The sequence below is a fragment of the Oncorhynchus gorbuscha genome, unplaced genomic scaffold (genome assembly GCF_021184085.1).
Source record: "Oncorhynchus gorbuscha isolate QuinsamMale2020 ecotype Even-year unplaced genomic scaffold, OgorEven_v1.0 Un_scaffold_907, whole genome shotgun sequence".
Taxonomy (NCBI): domain Eukaryota; kingdom Metazoa; phylum Chordata; class Actinopteri; order Salmoniformes; family Salmonidae; genus Oncorhynchus; species Oncorhynchus gorbuscha.
Window position 1 is genome coordinate 235,121 of NW_025745874.1, and position 26,874 is coordinate 261,994.

General features: G+C 45.0%; 1 protein-coding gene across 8 annotated transcripts in view; it reads right to left on the reverse strand.

Moving 5' to 3' along the window:
* Positions 1-26,150, reverse strand: part of LOC124020775 (calmodulin-regulated spectrin-associated protein 3-like) — a 37,940-nt gene extending 11,790 nt beyond the window's left edge. For 4 of the 8 annotated variants that reach the window (XR_006836139.1, XM_046336039.1, XM_046336040.1 and 1 more), the window contains exons 1-10: positions 25,517-26,150; positions 17,107-17,375; positions 16,519-16,659; positions 12,316-12,393; positions 10,797-10,829; positions 9,091-9,141; positions 6,502-6,640; positions 6,036-6,175; positions 483-576; positions 194-242 (exon numbers count right to left, since the gene is read on the reverse strand). Coding sequence is in view for 7 of the 8 variants with exons in the window: in XM_046336039.1 (XP_046191995.1) it covers positions 194-242; positions 483-576; positions 6,036-6,175; positions 6,502-6,640; positions 9,091-9,141; positions 10,797-10,829; positions 12,316-12,393; positions 16,519-16,659; positions 17,107-17,375; positions 25,517-25,649 (1,127 nt within the window). In the remaining variant the exon portion in view is untranslated. Of the gene's footprint in view, positions 1-193; positions 243-482; positions 577-6,035; positions 6,176-6,501; positions 6,641-9,090; positions 9,200-10,796; positions 10,830-12,315; positions 12,394-16,518; positions 16,660-17,106; positions 17,376-25,516 lie in introns of those variants that run through there. The other 4 variants (XM_046336041.1, XM_046336042.1, XM_046336043.1 and 1 more) reach the window with 4 other exon arrangements.
* Positions 26,151-26,874: the final 724 nt, after the last annotated feature.

The window sequence follows — 26,874 nt, forward strand, 5'->3', positions numbered from 1 at the left end:
GTCCTGTTAACCAATAACTACATGTAGAATGAATGTGTCCTGTTAACCAATAACTACATGTAGAATGAATGTGTCCTGTTAACCAATAACTACATGTAGAATGAATGTGTCCTGTTAACCAATAACTACATGTAGAATGAATGTGTCCTGTTAACCAATAACTACATGTAGAATGAATGTGTCCTGATTTTACCTGATGCTGTACCCACTGACAGGACTGGACTCCAACAACCCTGAGGCATCTGGCACACAGAGAAACCTATTCATGTTATCAACCATAAGGCCACCTAAACAGGTTATACAACAGTCTAATCCCTCTCTCTCCTTCCACTCTCTTTCACACACACACACACACACACACACACACACACACACACACACACACACACACACACACACACACACACACACACACACACACACACACACACACACACACACACACACACACACACACACACACACACACACACCTCCCCTACCTGTCAGGTCTAGAGGTAGTAATGGCTTGACGAAGTCAGGTTTATGCACCTCGAACCATCCCAGCAGCTCTGCTATGAAGCTCATGATGTTCACCTGAAGGACAACAGGGGAATGAACACAGTAATGGTACAGGGTAACCCCTAACAGGGGAATGAACACAGTAATGGTACAGGGTAACCCCCAACAGGGGAATGAACACAGTAATGGTACAGGGTAACCCCCAACAGGGGAATGAACACAGTAATGGTACAGGGTAACCCCCAACAGGGGAATGAACACAGTAATGGTACAGGGTAACCCCTAACAGGGGAATGAACACCTTTTGTAATGGAATCCTTTTTACAGTCATAATCCAGTAACAACATTCTGGCCGACAGTCTGTCATTTACAGTTAAAGGGGAAGTGGAGGGTTAAAGGAGAGGTAGGATCTTCATTTGTTTTTTATTTCTCCTTTATTTAATCAGGTGGCCAGTTGAGAACAACTTCTCATTTACAACTGTGACCTGGCCAAGATACAGCATAGCAGTGTGAACAGACAACAACACAGAGTTACACATGGAATAAACAAACGCACAGTCAATAACACAATAGGAAAAGTCTATATACAGTATGTGAAAATGGCGTGAGGAGGTAAGGCAATAAATAGACCATAGTAGCAAAGTAATTACAATTTAGAAAATTAATACTGGAGTGACAGATGAGCAGATGGTGTGTAAGTAGAGATACTGGTGTGCAAAAGAGCAGAAAAGTAAATAAAAACAACATGGGGATGAGGTAGGTAGATTGGATGGGATATTTACAGATGGACTATGTACAGCTACAGCGATCGGTAAGCTGCTCAGATAGCTGGTGCTTAAAGTTAGTGAGGGAGTCTCCAACTTCAGCGATGACCAGTGAGATATACCTGCTGGAGCGCGTGCTACGGGTGGGTGTTGTTATGGTGACCAGTGAGCTGAGATAAGGTGGAGCTTTACCTAGCAAAGACTTATAGATGACCTGGAGCCAGTGGGTCTGGCGACGTATATATGTACCACGCTAAATTCCAAGCATCTGCCTCTAACCCTAGGAAGCTCTTTGCCACCTTCTCCTCCCTCCTGAATCCTCCGCCCCCTCCCCCCCCTCCTCCCTCTCTGCAGATGACTTCGTCAACCATTTTGAAAAGAAGGTCGACGACATCCGATCCTCGTTTGCTAAGTCAAACGACACCGCTGGTTCTGCTCACACTGCCCTACCCTGTGCTCTGACCTCTTTCTCCCCTCTCTCTCCAGATGAAATCTCGCGTCTTGTGACGGCCGGCCGCCCAACAACCTGCCCGCTTGACCCTATCCCCTCCTCTCTTCTCCAGACCATTTCCGGAGACCTTCTCCCTTACCTCACCTCGCTCATCAACTCATCCCTGACCGCTGGCTACGTCCCTTCCGTCTTCAAGAGAGCGAGAGTTGCACCCCTTCTGAAAAAACCTACACTCGATCCCTCCGATGTCAACAATTACAGACCAGTATCCCTTCTTTCTTTTCTCTCCAAAACTCTTGAACGTGCCGTCCTTGGCCAGCTCTCCCGCTATCTCTCTCTGAATGACCTTCTTGATCCAAATCAGTCAGGTTTCAAGACTAGTCATTCAACTGAGACTGCTCTCCTCTGTATCACGGAGGCGCTCCGCACTGCTAAAGCTAACTCTCTCTCCTCTGCTCTCATCCTTCTAGATCTATCGGCTGCCTTCGATACTGTGAACCATCAGATCCTCCTCTCCACCCTCTCCGAGTTGGGCATCTCCGGCGCGGCCCACGCTTGGATTGCGTCCTACCTGACAGGTCGCTCCTACCAGGTGGCGTGGCGAGAATCTGTCTCCTCACCACGCGCTCTCACCACTGGTGTCCCCCAGGGCTCTGTTCTTGGCCCTCTCCTATTCTCGCTATACACCAAGTCACTTGGCTCTGTCATAACCTCACATGGTCTCTCTTATCATTGCTATGCAGACGACACACAATTAATCTTCTCCTTTCCCCCTTCTGATGACCAGGTGGCGAATCGCATCTCTGCATGTCTGGCAGACATATCAGTGTGGATGACGGATCACCACCTCAAGCTGAACCTCGGCAAGACGGAGCTGCTCTTCCTCCCGGGGAAGGACTGCCCGTTCCATGATCTCGCCATCACGGTTGACAACTCCATTGTGTCCTCCTCCCAGAGCGCCAAGAACCTTGGCGTGATCCTGGACAACACCCTGTCGTTCTCAACCAACATCAAGGCGGTGGCCCGTTCCTGTAGGTTCATGCTCTACAACATCCGCAGAGTACGACCCTGCCTCACACAGGAAGCGGCGCAGGTCCTAATCCAGGCACTTGTCATCTCCCGTCTGGATTACTGCAACTCGCTGTTGGCTGGGCTCCCTGCCTGTGCCATTAAACCCCTTCAACTCATCCAGAACGCCGCAGCCCGTCTGGTGTTCAACCTTCCCAAGTTCTCTCACGTCACCCCGCTCCTCCGTTCTCTCCACTGGCTTCCAGTTGAAGCTCGCATCCGCTACAAGACCATGGTGCTTGCCTACGGAGCTGTGAGGGGAACGGCACCTCAGTACCTCCAGGCTCTGATCAGGCCCTACACCCAAACAAGGGCACTGCGTTCATCCACCTCTGGCCTGCTCGCCTCCCTACCACTGAGGAAGTACAGCTCCCGCTCAGCCCAGTCAAAACTGTTCGCTGCCCTGGCCCCCCAATGGTGGAACAAACTCCCTCACGACGCCAGGACAGCGGAGTCAATCACCACCTTCCGGAGACACCTGAAACCCCACCTCTTTAAGGAATACCTAGGATAGGATAAGTAATCCCTCTCACCCCACCCCCCCTAAGTTTTAGATGCACTATTGTTAAGTGACTGTCCCACTGGATGTCATAAGGTGAATGCACCAATTTGTAAGTCGCTCTGGATAAGAGCGTCTGCTAAATGACTTAAATGTAAATGTAAATGTAAATGTAATGTAAATGTAGCGAGGGCCAGCGGATGAGAGCATACAGGTCGCAGTGGTGGGTGGTATATGGGGCTTTGATGACAAAACGGATGGCACTGTGATAGACTACATCAAGGTTGCTGAGTAGAGGGTTGGGGGCTATTTTGTAAATGACATCGCCGAAGTTGAGGATTGGTAAGTTTTACGAGGGTATGTTTGGCAGCGTGAGTGAAGGAGGTTTTGTTGCGAAACAGGAAGCCGATTCTAGATGTAATTTCGTATTGAAGATGTTTAATGTGAGTCTGGAAAGAGAGTTTACAGTCTAACCAGACACCTAGGTGTTTGTAGTTGTCCACATATTCTAAGTCAGAACCGTCCAGAGTAGTGATGCTAGTCGGGCGGGCGGGTGCAGGCAGCGATCGGTTGAAAAGCATGCATTTAGTTGTACTAGCGTTTAAGAGCACTTGGAGGCCACGGAAGGAGAGTTGTATGGCATTGAAGCTCGTTTGGAGGTTTGTTAACACAGTGTCCAAAGAAGGGCCAGATGTATACAGAATGGTGTCGTCTGCATAGAGGTGGATCAGGGATCTGCAGCAAGAGCCCCATCGTTGATATATACAGAGAAAAGAGTCTGCCCGATAATTGAGCCCTGTGGTACCCCCATAGAGACTGCCAGAGGTCCGGACAACAGGCCCTCTGATTTGACACACTGAACTCTTTCTGAGAAGTAGTTGGTGAACCAGGTGAGGCATTCATTTGAGAGACCAAGGCTGTTGAGTCTGCCGATAAGTATACAGTGATTGACAGAGTTGAAAGCCTTGGCCAGGTCGATGAAGACGGCTGCTAAGTACTGTCTTTTATCGATGGCGGTTATGATATCGTTTAGGACCTTGAGCGTGGCTGAGATGCACCCGTGACCAACTCGGAAACCAGATTGCACAGCGGAGAAGGTACGGTGGGATTCGAAATGGTCAGTGATCTGTTTGTTGGCTTTCGGAGACTTTAGATAGGCAGGGCAGGATAGATATAGGTCTGTAACAGTTTGGGTCTAGAGTGTCTCCCCCTTTGAAGAGGGGGAGGACCGCGGCAGCTTTCCAATCTTTAGGGATCTCAGACAATACGAAAGAGAGGTTGAACAGACTGGTAATAGGGCTTGCAACAATGGCGGTGGATAATTTTAGAAAGAGAGGGTCCAGATTGTCTAGCCCAGCTGATTTGTACGGGTCCAGGTTTTGCAGCTCTTTCAGAACATCTGCTATCTGGATTTATGTGAAGGATAATCTGGGGAGGCTTGTAGCTGCGGGGGGTGCGGAGCTGTTGGCCGGGGTCGTGGTAGCCAGGAGGAAAGCATGGCCAGCCGTAGAGAAGTGCTTATTGAAATTCTCGATTATCGTGGATTTATCGGTGGTGACAGTGTTTCCTCGCCTCAGTGCAGTGGACAGCTGGGAGGAGTTGCTCCTATTCTCCATGGACTTTACAGTGTCCCAAAACTTTTAGGACTTTTTGGAGTTTTATATGATGCAAATTTCTGATTGAAAAAGCTAGCCTTTGCTTTCCTAACTGACTGCGTGTATTGGTTTCTGACATCCCTAAAAGTTGCATATCGCGGGGACTATTCGATGCTAGTATAGTCCGCCACAGGATGTTTTTGTGCTGGTTGAGAGCAGTCAGGTCTGGAGTGAACCAAGGGCTGTATCTGTTCTTAGTTCTACATTTTTTTAAAGGGGCATGCTTATTTAAGATGGTGAGGAAATTATTTTTAAAGAACGACCAGGCATCCTCGACTGACGGGATGAGGTCAATATGCTTCCAGGATACCCGGGCCAGGTCGATTAGAAAGGCCTGCTCGCATAAGTGTTTTAGGGAGCGTTTGACATTGATGAGGGGTGGTCGTTTGACTGCGGACCCATAGCGGATGCAGGGAATGAGGCAGTGATCTTTGAGATCCTGATTGAAAACAGCAGAGGTGTATTTGGAGGGCAAGTTGGTCAGGATGATATCCATGAGTTTGCCCATGTTTGCGGATTTAGGGTTGTACCTGGTGGGTTCCTTGATAATTTGTGTGAGATTGAGGGCATCTAGCTTAGATTGTAGGACTGCCGGGGTGTTAAGCATATCCCAGTTTAGGTCACCTAGCAGAACAAACTCTGAAGATAGATGGGGACCAATCAATTCACATATGGTGTCCAGGGCACAACTGGGGGCTGAGTGGGTATATAACAGGCGGCAACAGTCAGAGACTTTTTCTGGAGAGATACATTTTTTTAATTAGAAGCTCAAACTGTTGATGAGAATTTGTAGGGTGTTCAAGGTTTAAAAAGGCTTCTAAAGTTTGTAATGTCGGCTTAAAAATGTCAGACTTGATTTGCCATAATTAAAAATGTATCAACCCCTACAAAAAAATGTCCATTACATTATAATCCACATAATAATCAACATTCTCCTATTGCTGCAGGATTATTTTCCTGCTGTAGCAAAGTGGCTCAAATTAAGATCCTACATCTGTAAGTCTATGTTCTGGACAGAGACAGCGCTATAGAGTTGCACCTACGTGTAGTGTTGGTTTAGAGGTCTAGTACTATGTCCTGGACAGAGATGTACCTACGTGTAGTGTGGGCGGGGCGTAGAGCAGGTCCTCCAGCTCCAGGTGACAGCACCTCTGTAGACTGGACTCACTGATCTCTCTGATCAGCTGCAGGTTATACAGACTGTCTGCTACTGACATGGTGTCCTTTAGACACACATCTAGAGGAGAGGGGCATGAGGAGGAGGAGGAAGAGGGGGAGGAAGAGGAAGCAGGAGGGTGAAGGGGTAGGAGGAGGGTGAAGCCAGAGGAGGAGTGAGGAGGAGAGAGAGAGGAGGGAGGAGAGAGGAGAGGAGGGGTAGATATCAGAGGTGTGTGTGTGTGTGTGTGTGTGTGTGTGTGTGTGTGTGTGTGTGTGTGTGTGTGTGTGTGTGTGTGTGTGTGTGTGTGTGTGTGTGTGTGTGTGTGTGTGTGTGTGTGTGTGTGTGTGTGTGTGTGTGTGTGTGTGTGTGTGTGTGTGTGTGTGTGTGTGTGTGTGTGTGTGTACCCTCCAGTGGCAGCAGGTCAGGACAGTAGTAGTGCAGAACAGCAGCTATAGCACAGCCATTAGACAGATCCCTTACACCAGACACCAGAGGAAAAGTAGGAGTCTGCTTAGACAGAACCTTATCCTTCCTATAACGGATCTGACAGAGAGGGAGGGAGGGGGAGGGAGGGAGGGAGGGAGGGAGGGAGGGAGGGAGGGAGGGAGGGAGGGAGGGAGGGAGGGAGGGAGGGACATGAGAGAGAGAAGGAGAGAGAAAAAAAACAATTAACTACCTATTGTTGAAATAGTTATTTAGACCAAAAGGCCCAGAATTACCCCACAATACAGATGACTTTGCCACGATGTTTAGAGAAATGATCAAGACATGTCATAAACTCCACAGCCAGCCAATAATCTACCAACACAGCAGAGAAAAGAAATCTGACAAACCAAGCACAAGACTTACTGCAGCACAGTACTTTGCTGAGCACACACACACACACACACACAGCAGCGCACACGCTGAACAGAGTTATGGCTCACATGTCAAACGAGACACTGCAGTGAAAAGAGGGATGGGAGACAGAAAGAGAGAAAAGAAAGGAAGTGCAGAAAAGAGTTGTGATAAAGCAGTGAGCTGAGACTATAGCGCTCTCTGGTGGACATGCAGTGGAACAACAGGCAGTACAACCACAAGGCACTTGAGTGACTGAACCACTCAAGGAGAAAGAAGAAATCAAGTGAGACCAGAAAACGACATCCAAATGAACTTTGGCGCAAAAGCCATGACAGGGAGACATGGTAGAGTGGTAACGTGCGTGCAATCAGTTTCTCCCAACGCCACTTGGGTACACTGCAGCATCCACCAAGAGGCTCTTGCTGCCAAGGGAATGCCTGACAGCTTGAAAGACGTTTTGGACACTACAGTGGAAATGGTTAACTTTGTTAAAGCAAGACCCCTGAACTCTTGTGTATTTTCTGCATTATGCAATGATATGGGCAGCGACCGTGTAACGCTTTTACATCATACAGAGGTGCGCTGGTTATCAAGGGGCAAAGTATTGACATGTATTTTTGAATTGAGAGACGAGCTTAAAATTTCACTTGTCTGACCGCTTGCATGATGTTAGCAGACTGAAAAACAACACGCTCCTTCCTCTAGAGAACAGTGTTAGCAGACTGAAAAACAACAAGCTCCTTCCTCTAGAGAACAGTGTTAGCAGACTGAAAAACAACCAGCTCCTTCCTCTAGAGAACAGTGTTAGCAGACTGAAAAACAACCAGCTCCTTCCTCTAGAGAACAGTGTTAGCAGACTGAAAAACAACAAGCTCCTTCCTCTAGAGAACAGTGTTAGCAGACTGAAAAACAACAAGCTCCTTCCTCTAGAGAACAGTGTTAGCAGACTGAAAAACAACAAGCTCCTTCCTCTAGAGAACAGTGTTAGCAGACTGGAAAACAACAAGCTCCTTCCTCTAGAGAACAGTGTTAGCAGACTGAAAAACAACAAACTCCTTCCTCTAGAGAACAGTGTTAGCAGACTGAAAAACAACAAACTCCTTCCTCTAGAGAACAGTGTTAGCAGACTGAAAAACAACAAGCTCCTTCCTCTAGAGAACAGTGTTAGCAGACTGGAAAACAACAAGCTCCTTCCTCTAGAGAACAGTGTTAGCAGACTGAAAAACAACAAACTCCTTCCTCTAGAGAACAGTGTTAGCAGACTGAAAAACAACAAGCTCCTTCCTCTAGAGAACAGTGTTAGCAGACTGGAAAACAACAAGCTCCTTCCTCTAGAGAACAGTGTTAGCAGACTGAAAAACAACAAACTCCTTCCTCTAGAGAACAGTGTTAGCAGACTGAAAAACAACAAACTCCTTCCTCTAGAGAACAGTGTTAGCAGACTGAAAAACAACAAGCTCCTTCCTCTAGAGAACAGTGTTAGCAGACTGAAAAACAACAAGCTCCTTCCTCTAGAGAACTGTGTTAGCAGACTGAAAAACAACAAGCTCCTTCCTCTAGAGAACAGTGTTAGCAGACTGAAAAACAACAAGCTCCTTCCTCTAGAGAACAGTGTTAGCAGACTGAAAAACAACAAACTCCTTCCTCTAGAGAACAGTGTTAGCAGACTGAAAAACAACAAGCTCCTTCCTCTAGAGAACTGTGTTAGCAGACTGGAAGGAACTGGATAGTTGAGACACAGCAATATGGTGGAGCCACAAGTATACAAGTGTGGAAGTGTACATGAAGACCAGATAGAGGGTCTAATCAGGACAAATCAGCCCCAATGAGTCATTCCAACCAGAATGTGAATCAACAATAAATATTGATAAAACATACATGTATAAAAGCATAAATACCAGTGAATAAATAATATATAGTGTTTCCATCCCCAGAGAGCAGGGTTGGAATGTCTGTCTGTCTGTCTGTCTGTCTGTCTGTCTGTCTGTCTGTCTGTCTGTCTGTCTGTCTGTCTGTCTGTCTGTCTGTCTGTCTGTCTGTCTGTCTGTCTGTCTGTCTGTCTGTCTGTCTGTCTGTCTGTCTGAGACGAGGAAGAAGAGGAGGAGAAGGAGGAGGAGGAGGAGGAGGAGGAAGAGGAGTGGCGTATACGTTACCACTGGAGGTTTATTCCCAGACTCCTCCTTCAAACAAAAAGCGATGGCATGCTGGATGAGGATGGCAGAGAGAAGGACAGGCGTAAACACCCACGGGTCGCCATGGGAACTGCCATACACAGTCACGTGACGAGGGGCAGGCGGGGGACAGAGGGGTTGAGGAGGGGGGGGGGGGCAGAGATACATTAAGGTAAGAACCCCCTTCTCACCTCCCCACGATGCACAGGAGAGAAGTTTCCCCTAGGTACAGATCTAGGATCAGTTTCCCCTAGGTACAGATCTAGAATCAGTTTCCCCTAGGTACAGATCTAGGATCAGATTCCCCTCCCCCAATCCTTAATCATTAGTGGGGAAAATGCACAAACTGACCAAAGATCAGTCCGGAACTTCGCCCTACTCTAGCCCCATCACCCCCTCCACCATCTACACTGAGTGTACAAAACATTAGGAACACCTTCCTACATTACATTTGTTGTCCCATTTTGTCTCAATTCATCAGAGAATGGACTCTACAAGGTGTAGAAAGCATTCCAACGGGGTGCTGGTCCATGTTGTCTCAGTTCATCAGGGAATGGACTCTACAAGGTGTAGAAAGCATTCCAACGGGGTGCTGGTCCATGTTGTCTCAGTTCATCAGGGAATGGACTCTACAAGGTGTGGAAAGCATTCCAACGGGGTGCTGGTCCATGTTGTCTCAGTTCATCAGGGAATGGACTCTACAAGGTGTGGAAAGCATTCCAACGGGGTGCTGGTCCATGTTGTCTCAGTTCATCAGGGAATGGACTCTACAAGGTGTGGAAAGCATTCCAACGGGGTGCTGGTCCATGTTGACTCAGTTCATCGGGGAATGGACTCTACAAGGTGTGGAAAGCATTCCAACGGGGTGCTGGTCCATGTTGTCTCAGTTCATCAGGGAATGGACTCTACAAGGTGTAGAAAGCATTCCAACGGGGTGCTGGTCCATGTTGACTCAGTTCATCAGGGAATGGACTCTACAAGGTGTAGAAAGCATTTCAACGGGGTGCTGGTCCATGTTGATCAAAGTGGATTTAACAGGTGACATCAATAAGGGATCATAGCTTTCACCTGGATTCACCTGGTCAGTCTATGTCATGGAAAGAGCCTGCTCTTTCCTAATGTTTTGTCCACTCAGTGTAGAGGTAGATGGTGAGAGGTGAGTTGTCCGTAACCACAGGATCAGGGGCTGTAGTCATAAAGCCTCTCAGAGTGCTGATCTAGGATCAGTCCCCTCTCTCTCATTCCCACTTTCTCCTTAAGATTTAAGAGGCCAAACTGATCTTAGATCAGCACTCCTACTCTGAGACTCTTCATGAATATGGACCCTCTGTCAGTGACTATAACCTCAGAGGTTCAAAGTTCATAAGGTCAGGGTCATGTATATAGTGTCACACAGCAGGGAGAGAGAGAGAAACTGGGAAAGAGAAAAGAGGGGGTGGATAGATATAAAGCATTTCGAAAGAGAAACATTATTTACAATGAGGCAGACATCATGAGAGAGAGAGAGAGAGAGAGAGAGAGAGAGAGAGAGAGAGAGAGAGAGAGAGAGAGAGAGAGAGAGAGAGAGAGAGAGAGAGAGAGAGAGAGAGAGAGAGAGAGAGAGAGAGAGAGAGAGAGAGAGAGAGAGAGAGAGAGAGAGAGAGAGAGAGAGAGAGAAAAGGAGAAAGGGAGAAAAGGAGTACACTTACTGGGACCAGTTTCCAGTACCAGCGGGTGGGACACTGCAATACAGAAGCGAGGGATGTGAGAGAGGAGAGAGAGAGAGAGAGAGAAGACAGAGATAAAAAAGAGAGAGAGAGAGAGATAAGAGAGAAGAGAGAGATAAGAGAGATAAAAGAGAGAGAGAGAAGTGAGAGAGCGAGAGAGAGATATAGAGAGAGAGAGAAGAGAGAGATAAGAGAGAGATAAGAGAGAGAGAGAAGAGAGAGAGAGAGATAAGAGAGAGAGAGAGAGAGAGAGCGAGAGAGAGATATAAGAGAGAGAGAGAGAGAGAGCGAGAGAGAGATATAAGAGAGAGAGAGAGAGAGAGAGAGTGAGAGAGCGAGAGAGAGATATAAGAGAGAGAGAGAGAGAAGAGAGAGAGAGAGAGAGATAAGAGAGAGAGAGAGAGAGAGAAGAGAGAGAGAAAGAGAGAGAGAGATGAGAGAGCGAGAGAGAGATATAAGATATATGTCTACCTCACTTGCTTTGGCAATGTTAACACATGTTTCCCATGCCAATAAAGCCCTTGAATTGAATTGAATTGAATTGAATTGAATTGAGAGAGAAGAGAGAGATAAAAGAGAGAGAGAGATTAAAGAGAGAGAGATGAGAGAGAAGAGAGAGAGAAAGAGAGAGAGATTAAAGAGAGAGAGAGATAAGAGAGAGAGATGAGAAAGAGAGAGAGAGAGAGAGAGAGAGAGATAAGAGAGAGATAAGAGAGAGAGATAAGAGAGAGATTAAAGAGAGAGAGATGAGAGATGAGAGAGAGAGATAAGAAAGATAAAAGAGAGAGAGATAAGAGAGAGATTAAAGAGAGAGAGAGATGAGAGATAGAAAGAGAGAGAGAGAGAGAAAGAAAGATAAAAGAGAGAGCAGTAGAAGTGATAAAAACTTTATGGACACAGCAGTTTAGTCTTTAGTAGCAGTCTTATTTTGATGTTTAGAAATGTGTGTGTATGTGTGTTTATTGACGTGTGTATGTGTATGTGTGTGTTTATGTATGTGTTTATGTATGTGTGTGTGTTTATGCATGTGTGTGTGCGTGTGTTTATGTATGTGTGTGTGCGTGTGTTTATTCATGTGTGTGCGTGTGTTTATGTATGTGTGTGTGCGTGTGTTTATGTATGTGTGTGTGCGTGTGTGTGTTTATGTATGTGTGTGTGCGTGTGTTTATGTATGTGTCCGTGCGTGTGTTTATGTATGTGTGTGTGCGTGTGTTTATGTATGTGTCCGTGCGTGTGTTTATGTATGTGTGTGTGCGTGCGTGTGTTTATGTATGTGTGTGTGCGTGTATGTATGTGTATGTGTATGTGTATGTGCATGTGCATGTGTGTATTTATGCGTGTGTGTGTGCGTATGTTTATGTATGTGTGTATGTGTGTGTGTATGTGTGTGTGTTTATGCGTGTGTGTGTGCGTGTGTTTATGTATGTGTGTATGTGTGTGTGTTTATGCGTGTGTGTGTGTGTGTGTTTATGCATGTGTGTATGTGTGTGTATGTACTAACTGTTGGTTGAACAGGCTGTGGGTCTGTGCAGGTTGGGACCTCCTCATCCTCAGTGCTCTCTCTCAACTTCTGATTCAACTGCAGAGAGAGAGAGACAGTTAGAGACAATCACATGTCCACAGTACTATGGTCCTAATCTAGAATGACCAGGTTGTGTTCTAGAATTACTTGGACATACGTGTTCTAGAATGACCAGGCTGTGTTCTAGAATGACCTGGTTTTGATCTAGAACGTTCTGGTTGTGTTCTGGTCGTGTTCTAGAATGACCTGGTCGTGTTCTGGGGTTCTATAAAGACCTATTGATGTTCTAAAATGACCTGTTTCTGATCTAGAACGTTCTGGTTGTTCTTCTGGTCGTGTTCTAGAATGACCTGTAGGGCTGGGAGATAAATCAATATAAATAAATATAGAGGTAATTACTTCCCTCAATAACGATATCAAAATGTTTAGATACATTTTCGATAACGTCGATATAGAATAATTAGGTCCAGCAGTCACCTCTGTGACGCAGCAGGGACGTGCTGTAGACAGGTGGTAACCATAGTGACCTGCCAGAGGGCAGCTATATAACCAGAGACTGTAGACAGGTGGTAACATAGTGACCTGCCAGAGGGCAGCTATATAACCAGAGACTGTAGACAGGTGGTAACCATAGTGACCTGCCAGAGGGCAGCTATATAACCAGAGACTGTAGACAGGTGGTAACCATAGTGACCTGCCAGAGGGCAGCTATATAACCAGAGACTGTAGACAGGTGGTAACCATAGTGACCTGCCAGAGGGCAGCTATATAACCAGAGACTGTAGACAGGTGGTAACCATAGTGACCTGCCAGAGGGCAGCTATATAACCAGAGACTGTAGACAGGTGGTAACCATAGTGACCTGCCAGAGGGCAGCTATATAACCAGAGACTGTAGACAGGTGGTAACCATAGTGACCTGCCAGAGGGCAGCTATATAACCAGAGACTGTAGACAGGTGGTAACCATAGTGACCTGCCAGAGGGCAGCTATATAACCAGAGACTGTAGACAGGTGGTAACATAGTGACCTGCCAGAGGGCAGCTATATAACCAGAGACTGTAGACCAGAGACTGTAGACAGGTGGTAACCATAGTGACCTGCCATAGGGCAGCTATATAACCAGAGACTGTAGACAGGTGGTAACCATAGTGACCTGCCATAGGGCAGCTATATAACCAGAGACTGTAGACAGGTGGTAACCATAGTGACCTGCCAGAGGGCAGCTATATAACCAGAGACTGTAGACAGGTGGTAACCATAGTGACCTGCCATAGGGCAGCTATATAACCAGAGACTGTAGACAGGTGGTAACCATAGTGACCTGCCAGAGGGCAGCTATATAACCAGAGACTGTAGACAGGTGGTAACCATAGTGACCTGCCAGAGGGCAGCTATATAACCAGAGACTGTAGACAGGTGGTAACCATAGTGACCTGCCAGAGGGCAGCTATATAACCAGAGACTGTAGACAGGTGGTAACATAGTGACCTGCCAGAGGGCAGCTATATAACCAGAGACTGTAGACAGGTGGTAACCATAGTGACCTGCCATAGGGCAGCTATATAACCAGAGACTGTAGACAGGTGGTAACCATAGTGACCTGCCATAGGGCAGCTATATAACCAGAGACTGTAGACAGGTGGTAACCATAGTGACCTGCCAGAGGGCAGCTATATAACCAGACTGTAGACAGGTGGTAACATAGTGACCTGCCAGAGGGCAGCTATATAACCAGAGACTGTAGACAGGTGGTAACCATAGTGACCTGCCAGTGACCTGGGCAGCTATATAACCAGAGACTGTAGACAGGTGGTAACATAGTGACTGTAGACTGACCAGAGGGCAGCTATATAACCAGAGACTGTAGACAGGTGGTAACCATAGTGACCTGCCATAGGGCAGCTATATAACCAGAGACTGTAGACAGGTGGTAACATAGTGACCTGCCAGAGGGCAGCTATATAACCAGAGACTGTAGACAGGTGGTAACCATAGTGACCTGCCAGAGGGCAGCTATATAACCAGAGACTGTAGACAGGTGGTAACCATAGTGACCTGCCAGAGGGCAGCTATATAACCAGACTGTAGACAGGTGGTAACCATAGTGACCTGCCATAGGGCAGCTATATAACCAGAGACTGTAGACAGGTGGTAACCATAGTGACCTGCCAGAGGGCAGCTATATAACCAGAGACTGTAGACAGGTGGTAACCATAGTGACCTGCCATAGGGCAGCTATATAACCAGAGACTGTAGACAGGTGGTAACCATAGTGACCTGCCATAGGGCAGCTATATAACCAGAGACTGTAGACAGGTGGTAACCATAGTGACCTGCCAGAGGGCAGCTATATAACCAGAGACTGTAGACAGGTGGTAACCATAGTGACCTGCCATAGGGCAGCTATATAACCAGAGACTGTAGACAGGTGGTAACCATAGTGACCTGCCATAGGGCAGCTATATAACCAGAGACTGTAGACAGGTGGTAACCATAGTGACCTGCCATAGGGCAGCTATATAACCAGAGACTGTAGACAGGTGGTAACCATAGTGACCTGCCATAGGGCAGCTATATAACCAGAGACTGTAGACAGGTGGTAACCATAGTGACCTGCCATAGGGCAGCTATATAACCAGAGACCGTAGACAGGTGGTAACCATAGTGACCTGCCAGAGGGCAGCTATATAACCAGAGACTGTAGACAGGTGGTAACCATAGTGACCTGCCATAGGGCAGCTATATAACCAGAGACCGTAGACAGGTGGTAACCATAGTGACCTGCTATAGGGCAGCTATATAACCAGAGAGGTGGTAACCATAGGGACCTGCCATAGGGCAGCTATATAACCAGAGACCGTAGACAGACTTGGCTTTCTGGCTTGTAAGACAACAACTACCCCAACTTCAACAGTTATAATACATATTGACTTGCACTATTTGTTTTTTTATTTTTTTATTTCTTGCTCATGACTTGTAAGGGTTTACAGCTTTTTTTAAAGTGGAGTTCAAATGTTATTTGTGAGTTCTACTTCTGACAATAAATAAGAAACAAAGTGTTCAGGCTTGAGTCTGAAGAAGATATGCACCTTTAAAACATTATTTGATTAATATCATGATAATTATCGTTCCTGAATGAAAAAATACATACATATATATATATATCGTGATAATTTATTTGCCATATCGCCCAGCCCTAATGACCTGGTTGTGTTCTAGAATGACCTGGTTGTGTTCTAGAATGACCTGGTTGTGTTCTAGAATGACCTGGTCGTGTTCTGGTTGTGTTCTGGAATGACCTGGTTGTGTTCTAGAATGACCTGGTCGTGTTCTGGTTGTGTTCTGGAATGATCTGGTTGTGTTCTGGAATGACCTGGTTGTGTTCTGGAATGACCTGGTTGTGTTCTAGAATGACCTGGTCGTGTTCTGGTTGTGTTCTGGAATGATCTGGTTGTGTTCTGGAATGACCTGGTTGTGTTCTGGAATGACCTGGTTGTGTTCTAGAATGACCTGGTTGTGTTCTAGAATGACCTGGTTGTGTTCTAGAATGACCTGGTTGTGTTCTGGAATTACCTGGTTGTGTTCTGGAATGACCTGGTTGTGTTCTAGAATGACCTGGTTGTGTTCTAGAATGACCTGGTCGTGTTCTGGTTGTGTTCTGGAATGATCTGGTTGTGTTCTGGAATGATCTGGTTGTGTTCTGGAATGACCTGGTTGTGTTCTGGAATGACCTGGTTGTGTTCTAGAATGACCTGGTTGTGTTCTAGAATGACCTGGTTGTGTTCTAGAATGACCTGGTTGTGTTCTGGAATGACCTGGTTGTGTTCTGGAATGACCTGGTTGTGTTCTGGAATGACCTGGTTGTGTTCTGGAATGACCTGGTTGTGTTCTGAATGATCTGGTTGTGTTCTGAATGACCTGGTTGTGTTCTGAATGACCTGGTTGTGTTCTAGAATGACCTGGTTGTGTTCTAGAATGACCTGGTTGTGTTCTAGAATGACCTGGTTGTGTTCTGGAATGACATGGTTGTGTTCTAGAATGACCTGGTTGTGTTCTAGAATGACCTGGTTGTGTTCTAGAATGACCTGGTTGTGTTCTGGGATGACCTGGTTGTGTTCTAGAATGACCTGGTTGTGTTCTAGAATGACCTGGTCATTTTCTGGTTGTGTTCTGGTCTTACCCGGTTAACCCAAAAGAGGAGGGCATTCTCCCACGGAGCCCCGCCTCCCATTTTCTCTGCCTCTGCAGTCATCTTAACCTTGCCCACCATCTCCATGGCAGCCAGTGACATCAGCGAGTCAATCAGGACCAGGTGGGCCTTCTAGACCAATCAGACAGAGAGAAGCAGACCATGAGCCAATCATGAGAAAGCAAAGGATCAACAATAGGAGTACCATTAGGGTTACACACACACACACACACACACACACACAGTAACACACAGTAACACACACACACACACACACACACACACACACACACACACACACACACACACACACACACACACACACACACACACACACACACACACACACACACACACACACACACACACACACACTGTAACGCACACTCACACACACTGTAACACAAACTCACACACACACACTGTAACACACACTCACACACACTGTAACACACACACACTCGCACACTGTAACACACACACACTCACACACTGTAACACACACACTGTAACACACACTGTAACACAAACACACACTGTAACACACACACTGTAACACAAACACACACTGTAACACACCGTCTTGATGGGCGTGTGGCTGAGGTCTTCCTCCGTGATGGCCACATCCTGGTCCCTGGGCTCCAGGCCCCTCTTGGTGAGGAGCTGCAGCAGTGCGGAGTTGTCCCCTGGGGGCCCCTGAGGAGCGGGCTGGGAGACCCCGTGGAGCAGGGCCTGGGTCCTACAGTACAGCTCAGGAGACAGGAGTAGCTGGGAGACGGAGGGCTTGAGGTGCTCCTGCTCATACTTGTCTCTGTACAGAGGCTCTCGCAGCTCCACCGGGACATTCTCTATGGTGGAGGAGAGGGGTAAACAATGAGGAACTGTAGAACCACCTGAACATTCTCTATGGTGGAGGAGAGGGATAAACAATGAGGAACTGTAGAACCACCTGAACATTCTCTATGGTGGAGGAGAGGGGTAAACAGTGAGGAACTGTAGAACTACCTGAACATTCTCTATGGTGGAGAAGAGGGGTAAACAATGAGGAACTGTAGAACTACCTTGAACATTCTCTATGGTGGAGGAGAGGGGTAAACAATGAGGAACTGTAGAACCACCTGAACATTCTCTATGGTGGAGGAGAGGGGTAAACAGTGAGGAACTGTAGAACTACCTGAACATTCTCTACAGGGAGACAGAGGACAACCTATAGAGTTAGAACTGTAGAACTAGCTGAACATTCTCTATGGTGGAGGAGAGGGGTAAACAATGAGGAACTGTAGAACTACCTGAACATTCTCTATGGTGGAGGAGAGGGGTAAACAATGAGGAACTGTAGAACCACCTGAACATTCTCTACAGGGAGACAGAGGACAACCTATAGAGTTAGAACTGTAGAACTACCTGAACACTGAACATTCTCTACAGGGAGACAGAGGACAACCTGAACATTCTCTACAGGGAGACAGAGGACAACCTATAGAGTTAGAACTGTAGAACTACCTGAACATTCTCTACAGGGAGACAGAGGACAACCTATAGAGTTAGAACTGTAGAACTACCTGAACATTCTCTACAGGGAGACAGAGGACAACCTATAGAGTTAGAACTGTAGAACTAGCTGAACATTCTCTACAGGGAGACAGAGGACAACCTATAGAGTTAGAACCCGTAGAACTACCTGAACATTCTCTACAGGGAGACAGAGGACAACCTATAGAGTTAGAACTGTAGAACTACCCCCCTCTATCTCACTCTCTCCCACTCTGAATCAGTTACTACAGAGAGAAAGAAAGGATGAAAGAGTGAATGTACAGACTCTCTCTCTCCTCTCTGTCTCCATCTCTCTCGCTCTAGACAGGCATATCACAAAGAGGAGAGGACAGATATAATGTCATTATCTGCATGAACAACTCAGCCAGGCGACAGTGGGTGTGTGTGTGTGTTTTTCCTCTCTGGCAGTCAGACGAGATGGACTCAGCTTAGAGCTCTTGCACACAACACCAAGAGTGGACCACATTCTGCGGCATAGCACTGCAACACACACATCCCTCGGCTGAGCTCAGTGACCCATATCCCTCTGCTGGGCTCAGTGACCCATATCCCTCTGCTGTTCTAGGAGAGGGAAGGATGATCTGAGAGATTTGAGCAGCTCTCCCACTGGCAAGGAAGGAAGAAATATCTAACTCTGGACTGGACTACTCCCCTCCTCCTCTCTCCTCTCCTCCTCCTCTTCTCCTTCCTCTCTTGGAGTCGGCTCCAAGAAGAAAGAGAGAGGACAATAATTCCAGGTGGGCTGTTGAGAGAGGGAGTAAGGGGAAGAAGGAGAGGAATCTGATCGAGGCTGCGTCTGATTGGCTGTAAACATAGTGTGTCCTTTGTTATCAGCAGGACTATGGTCCTTGACACACACACACAAACACAAGCACACTAAACTGTAGTAGATTCAAAATGGAACGCTGGTTGCCATGGGAACGGCAGAAGAGGAGAAAGCCATTCCGTCTCAATCAAAAGGAATGACTGTGGCTCTGGACTGTGGCTCAGCAGGGCCCAGCTAACCCAATTAGCATCATTGCTAATCTGATCCAGTAGAAACAGGTTAAGAATGCTAAAACAGCAGAAACACACACAGGGCAGAGGAGGTTGAAAACAAACAGAGGCTTTGACTGAGACTGTATGGCAAGGAGAGCTGTGTACAACATACACAGCTATGTAAAGACCAGTGGAGGCTGCTGAGGGGAGGACGGCTCATAATAATGGCTGGAATGGAGCAAATGGAATGTCACCAAACCATGTGTTTGATGTATTTGATACCATTCCGCTGATTCTGCTCCAGCCATTAACACAAGCCCGTCCTCCCCAATTAAAGTGCCACCAATCTCCTGTGGTAAAGACACACACACACACACACACACACACACAAACACACACAATGGATCAAACACACACACAATGTGTTCATTAACACAGAGGGGACACACACACACATGTTTACAACAATGTTATCACACACACACACACACACACACACACACACACACACACACACACACACACACACACTCACAAACATACACACACACACACACACAAACACACACACACACACACACACAAAAACACACACACACACACACATAAACACACACACAGAAACACACACACATAGAAACACACACACATCATGTCTGGCACAGGATCCTCTATTGATCTCTTATAGATTTAGAAGTCACTTAGCCTCCATGAAGACACTTACTTTAACAGTTTACACTATAATACCAATGTTACAGTGCAAGACAGAGTGCATCTGTGCAGTGTGTGTGCCAGAGGTTGACGTTTGTTTTCCAACTTCCGCATTGGGCTGACTGAGATTTCTGTTGGGAATAGGCTACTAATAACATACATCAGGTAGCCTTCTACATACATCAGGTAGCCTTCTACATACATCAGGTAGCCTTCTACATACATCAGGTAGCCTTCAGCCTTCTACATACATCAGGTAGCCTTCTACATACATCAGGTAGCCTTCTACATACATCAGGTAGCCTTCTACATACATCAGGTAGCCTTCTACATACATCAGGTAGCCTTCAGCCTTCTACATACATCAGGTAGCCTTCTACATACATCAGGTAGCCTTCAGCCTTCTACATACATCAGGTAGCCTTCTACATACATCAGGTAGCCTTCAGCCTTCTACATACGTCAGGTAGCCTTCTACATACATCAGGTAGCCTTCTACATACGTCAGGTAGCCTTCTACATACGTCAGGTAGCCTTCAGCCTTCTACATACATCAGGTAGCCTTCAGCCTTCTACATACATCAGGTAGCCTTCTACATACATCAGGTAGCCTTCAGCCTTCTACATACGTCAGGTAGCCTTCTACATACGTCAGGTAGCCTTCTACATACGTCAGGTAGCCTTCAGCCTTCTACATACATCAGGTAGCCTTCTACATACGTCAGGTAGCCTTCAGCCTTCTACATACATCAGGTAGCCTTCTACATACGTCAGGTAGCCTTCTACATACATCAGGTAGCCTTCTACATACATCAGGTAGCCTTCTACATACATCAGGTAGCCTTCAGCCTTCTACATACATCAGGTAGCCTTCTACATACATCAGGTAGCCTTCAGCCTTCTACATACATCAGGTAGCCTTCTACATACATCAGGTAGCCTTCAGCCTTCTACATACGTCAGGTAGCCTTCAGCCTTCTACATATGTCAGGTAGCCTTCAGCCTTCTACATACATCAGGTAGCCTTCTACATACATCAGGTAGCCTTCAGCCTTCTACATACGTGAGGTAGCCTTCTACATACATCAGGTAGCCTTCTACATACATCAGGTAGCCTTCAGCCTTCTACATATGTCAGGTAGCCTTCTACATACATCAGGTAGCCTTCAGCCTTCTACATACGTCAGGTAGCCTTCTACATACATCAGGTAGCCTTCTACATACATCAGGTAGCCTTCTACATACATCAGGTAGCCTTCAGCCTTCTACATATGTCAGGTAGCCTTCTACATACATCAGGTAGCCTTCAGCCTTCTACATACGTCAGGTAGCCTTCTACATACATCAGGTAGCCTTCTACATACATCAGGTAGCCTTCAGCCTTCTACATATGTCAGGTTGCCTTCAACATACATCAGGTAGCCTTCTACATACATCAGGTAGCCTTCTACATACATCAGGTAGCCTTCAGCCTTCTACATACATCAGGTAGCCTTCTACATACATCAGGTAGCCTTCAGCCTTCTACATACATCAGGTAGCCTTCTACATATGTCAGGTAGCCTTCAACCTTCTACATACGTCAGGTAGCCTTCCACATACGTCAGGTAGCCTTCTACATACATCAGGTAGCCTTCAGCCTTCTACATACATCAGGTAGCCTTCTACATACATCAGGTAGCCTTCAGCCTTCTACATACATCAGGTAGCCTTCTACATATGTCAGGTAGCCTTCAACCTTCTACATACGTCAGGTAGCCTTCTACATACATCAGGTAGCCTTCTACATACATCAGGTAGCCTTCAGCCTTCTACATACATCAGGTAGCCTTCTACATATGTCAGGTAGCCTTCAACCTTCTACATACGTCAGGTTGCCTTCAACATAAGGGAATCGATACAGTTAAAAGGCTCAAACTCACGATAGACTAGGGTACGGGTTAAGGTTAGGGTTAAGGTTAGGATTAAGGTTAGGTTTAATTTAAGGGTTATTCTAGGGTTATATTTAAGGTTCTATACCTATTTAGGGATAGGGTTAAGGTTAGGGTTAGGGTTAGGGATAGGGTTAGGGATAGGGTTAGTGGATAGGGTTAGGGATAGGGTTAAGGTTAGCGATAGGGTTAAGGTTAGGGTTAGGGATAGGGTTAGTGGATAGGGTTAGGGATAGGGTTACGGTTAGGGTTAGGGATAGGGTTAGGGATAGGGTTAAGGTTAAGGGTTAAGGTTAGGGATAGGGTTAAGGTCTTAAGGTTAGTGGATAGGGATAGGGATAGGGTTAAGATTAGGGTTAGGGATAGGGTTAAGATTAGGGTTAGGGATAGGGTTAAGATTAGGGTTAGGGATAGGGTTAAGATTAGGGTTAGGGATAGGGTTAAGATTAGGGTTAGGGATAGGGTTAAGATTAGGGTTAGGGATAGGGTTAAGATTAGGGTTAGTGGATAGTTAGTTGAAATGTTGTTGAAAGTTATTGAACATCTACAAACTATCCAAATAAAGTGTTCTGATAGAACTGCCATGAACAGAGCTGAGGTTATTACAACTCCCTGCTAAAATAAAGGTTACATCAATTATAGGCCTACATGTTCTATATTCTACATGTTCTATATTCTACATGTTCTATATTTTACATGTTCTATATTTTACATGTTCTATATTCTACATGTTCTATATTCTACATGTTCTATATTCTACATGTTCTATATTTTACATGTTCTATATTCTACATGTTCTATATTCTACATGTTCTATATTCTACATGTTCTATATTTCTACATGTTCTATATTCTACATGTTCTATATTCTACATGTTCTATATTCTACATATTCTATATTCTACATATTCTATATTCTACATGTTCCCTATTCTACATGTTCTATATTCTACATATTCTATATTCTACATATTCTATATTCTACATGTTCCATATTCTACATGTTCTATATTCTACATGTTCCATATTCTACATATTCTACATGTTCTTTACATTCTATATTCTACATGTTCTATATTCTGCATGTTCCCTATTCTACATGTTCTATATTCTACATGTTCTATATTCTACATGTTCTATATTCTATATTCTACATGTTCCCTATTCTACATGTTCTATATTCTACATGTTCCCTATTCTACATGTTCTATATTCTACATGTTCTATATTCTACATGTTCTATACGTTCTATATTCTACATGTTCTATATTCTACATGTTCCCTATTCTACATGTTCTATATTCTACATGTTCTATATTCTACATGTTCTATATTCTACATGTTCTATATTCTACATGTTCTATATTCTACATGTTCTATATTCTACATGTTCCCTATTCTACATGTTCTATATTCTACATGTTCCATATTCTACATGTTCTATATTCTACATGTTCTATATTCTACATGTTCTATATTCTACATGTTCTATATTCTACATGTTCCATATATGTTCTATTCTATGTTCTATATTCTACATGTTCCCTATTCTACATGTTCCATATTCTACATGTTCTATATTCTACATGTTCTATTCTACATGTTCTATATTCTACATGTTCTATTTCTACATTTCCATATTCTACATGTTCTATATTCTACATGTTCTATATTCTACATGTTCTATGTTCTACATGTTCTATATTCTACATGTTCTATATTTCTATTCTATGTTCTATATTCTACATGTTCTATATTTCTATATTCTATGTTCTATATTCCGCATGTTCCCTATTCTACATGTTCCCTATTCTACATGTTCCCTATTCTACATGTTCCCTATTCTACATGTTCTATATTCTACATGTTCTATATTCTACATGTTCTATATTCTACATGTTCTATTCTACATGTTCTATATTTCTACATGTTCCATATTCTACATGTTCTATATTCTACATGTTCTATATTCTACATGTTCCATATTCTACATGTTCTATATTCTATGTTCTATATTCTACATGTTGTTCTATATTCTATATTCTACATGTTCTATATTCTACATGTTCTATATTCTACATGTTCCATATTCTACATGTTCTATATTCTACATGTTCTATATTCTACATGTTCCATATTCTACATGTTACATATTCTACATGTTCTATATTCTACATGTTCTATATTCTACATGTTCTATTTTCTACATGTTCTATGTTCTACATGTTCTATATTCTACATGTTCTATACGTTCTATATTCTACATGTTCTATTCTACATGTTCTATGTTCTACATGTTCCATATTCTACATGTTCTATATTCTACATGTTCCATATTCTACATGTTCCATATTCTACATGTTCTATTTTCTACATGTTCTATGTTCTACATGTTCTATGTTCTACATGTTCTATGTTCTACATGTTCCATTTTCTACATGTTCTATGTTCTACATGTTCTATATTCTACATGTTCTATACGTTCTATATTCTACATGTTCTATATTCTACATGTTCCATATTCTACATGTTCCATATTTTACATGCATTGTTTCTGAACGTTTCAAGACGTTGTGTCCTCCTGCGTACTGCAGAGGACGTTACACTTTTATCAAATGGGCGTGTTAACAGGCCTGTAGGCTGACAAAGGGAACCCCCAGGTGCAACTGCCAGGGAAATGTGTAGGCTACATAAAAACGATTATGCGAGATGACATCCTTTCCTCGTCTCCTTAATGGTAGTCCTTAATGGTAGGCGTTAATGGTAGGCGTTAATGGTAGGCGTACAATCACTGATCTGATATAGATTGGCATGTGAAAGCGACGTGGTTAGAATCTATCCACTTCGCCTATCGGTGGTGATGGAAGCGCGTGCCGATAAAGCCAGAACAGACATATCTGTATGTTCAGCGCATGTTATTTTGTAGCAGCTGTATAGCTGTCGTTTAACCACAGGCTATATGAGTAGCAGTGTCACCTTCACACGATTGTGTCAATCTATAACACACAAGCCATGCATGCGTTTGGCTACGAGAAGGCTGGACCCCCGTGATGTAGCCAAGGCGTGTGCGCGTGTAACACTGACACACATACGGAAGGGATATCCAATGAGGCTTACCACGCACGCGGTGGCATAGGCCTGCACTCATATTAGCGTGATATGTGGCGCGTGCAACACATTTAACTAGAAGATATGCCTGTTGATCTTGGAGTGTAGGTCTATATTATCATCCAGTAGTATTACAGGCCGCGGGATAAATAACAGATTGACGATAGAAGTATAAGAGGAAGGCGGTGACGCCACCTCCTCCGCCCATACCGCTCCACGCGAACCGCTCCCCTTTGAACCAAGGCCTTCTCTTTCTTAACCATTCTGATTTATGAACCTATAGAATCACCACATTTAAAATACAAAATAAAAAGATGAATGAACAGGTACGCTGTAACATATGGCATTCAACGCGTTCACCCGTGAGAGTGAAATGGTCAGAGAAGCAGTAGCTAACAGCCTCCGATGAAGAGGATAGACGCTTATGGGTGTGAGCCTTTTGAGATGCTTTGTGTGGGAGTCGCCTATCACATCTAGCTGTAGTCTATAATCAGACACATCGTAACCTTGACAACATAAACCTTTTTCGAATAAAATATAATTATTCCGTTGTTATTAACAGTAAATATCCGTGATGCTGTCCAATAGACGCCCTGGGAAAAAACGTGCACTTTCCCCGTTATAGCCCACGGACACCGGCCAACTGCATCAATAACGGGAGAAACGTCAACCCGTAAATCGCCCATGATAAATAAAGCCCATTTTACCTGCGGATCCGTATGACTTCGCCAGTAGCCACCGGACGCTGGCGCACACCTTGGCTCGGTTGAAGTCGTACTGATTCAACGGTTTAATCTCCGGTACCGTGAATGTCTTCCTCATCTCACCTGCATCCTCCATAGCCCCACCAGTCCACCCCGCCGTTCCGGGAAGGAAGGATGGAGAGCCGAGGAGAGGAAGGAGGAGGGAGAAGGAGTGCACACGATCTACAAAGAGGGGTGTTACCGCAGCAGCAGCTGCCGGCGAAATAAATAAAAAAATATAACAACAGCGATTTAAATCCTAATTGTTGCTGTGTTGCGGCGAATAATTAACGGTGACTGCTGTGCTGTGACCGTCTATGTCACCAAGGCCTGATAATTAAGGTGTTGGTCCTTATTGCTGCTGCGAGCAATGCGCGGTCACTTGCTGCGTTGGCATCAGTGGGCTTGGGGGTGATGGGTTGTAGTGGTATACTGATCCACGGAGACAACCGCTTTTCAGGAAATGATTTCCATTCTTTCTGCTCTGCGAAGCTGTTCCATCACAGTAGTCCCCATGCAGTAGACTGCTGCACACGCATCCAGATGTAGGAGAGCCGCCACACTTTGATTGACCTAGTTTTCAGGTGCTGCTGTAGCCAACGGTCTCGTATGGGGGGTGATAAGGGACATAAACCTAGGCAACCGTACCACCTGACATGACACAAACGCCTTAATAATATCTGCGTGACGTCTGCATCCAGTGTTAATGAAAGTCATAATGTGCATAGTTTATATTTGTATGAATTAAATCTCAACCATAAATGTTAGAAACCTACCATTTTTCCATGCAAGCAGACATTCCAACATAGCCACCTTGAGCTGTAGTGTTGCCTACAGCTTGTGTATTTCCTGTTATTGCTCAAGGCCTAGAAAATATGATGCCCAATCTATAGATAATCTGTCTTTCCCTCAACACCGCATGGTATGTTATCTCGCTGTATATAGATCTAAATGTTGTTAGCCAATCATAGACTGTGTCGTTACCAGTTCCATATCAGACAACCAATAAGAGTTGTGTACATGGCTCTCAGAGGAGTTCATAGGTGCTATTCGGGATCCTTGGGATGTCCATACCTCTATCAAGTATAAATGTAAATTGGTTAAATTTAGTGTTAGTTTAGGCTAAGGACGTCCCAAGGAATCCGAATTGCAGTGACCATTCATAGAGTGAGAGACTGGTGCGGTATCTGAGAGCTCGGCGACGACACAGACATTAATTTGTTTTGGTTTTTTACAAGCAGCAGAAGTGATTTTTGAGTGTCTGCCCCAGACGCTTTCCTTATTAGAGACGATGAAAATAATTACCAAGATGTCCTTGATCC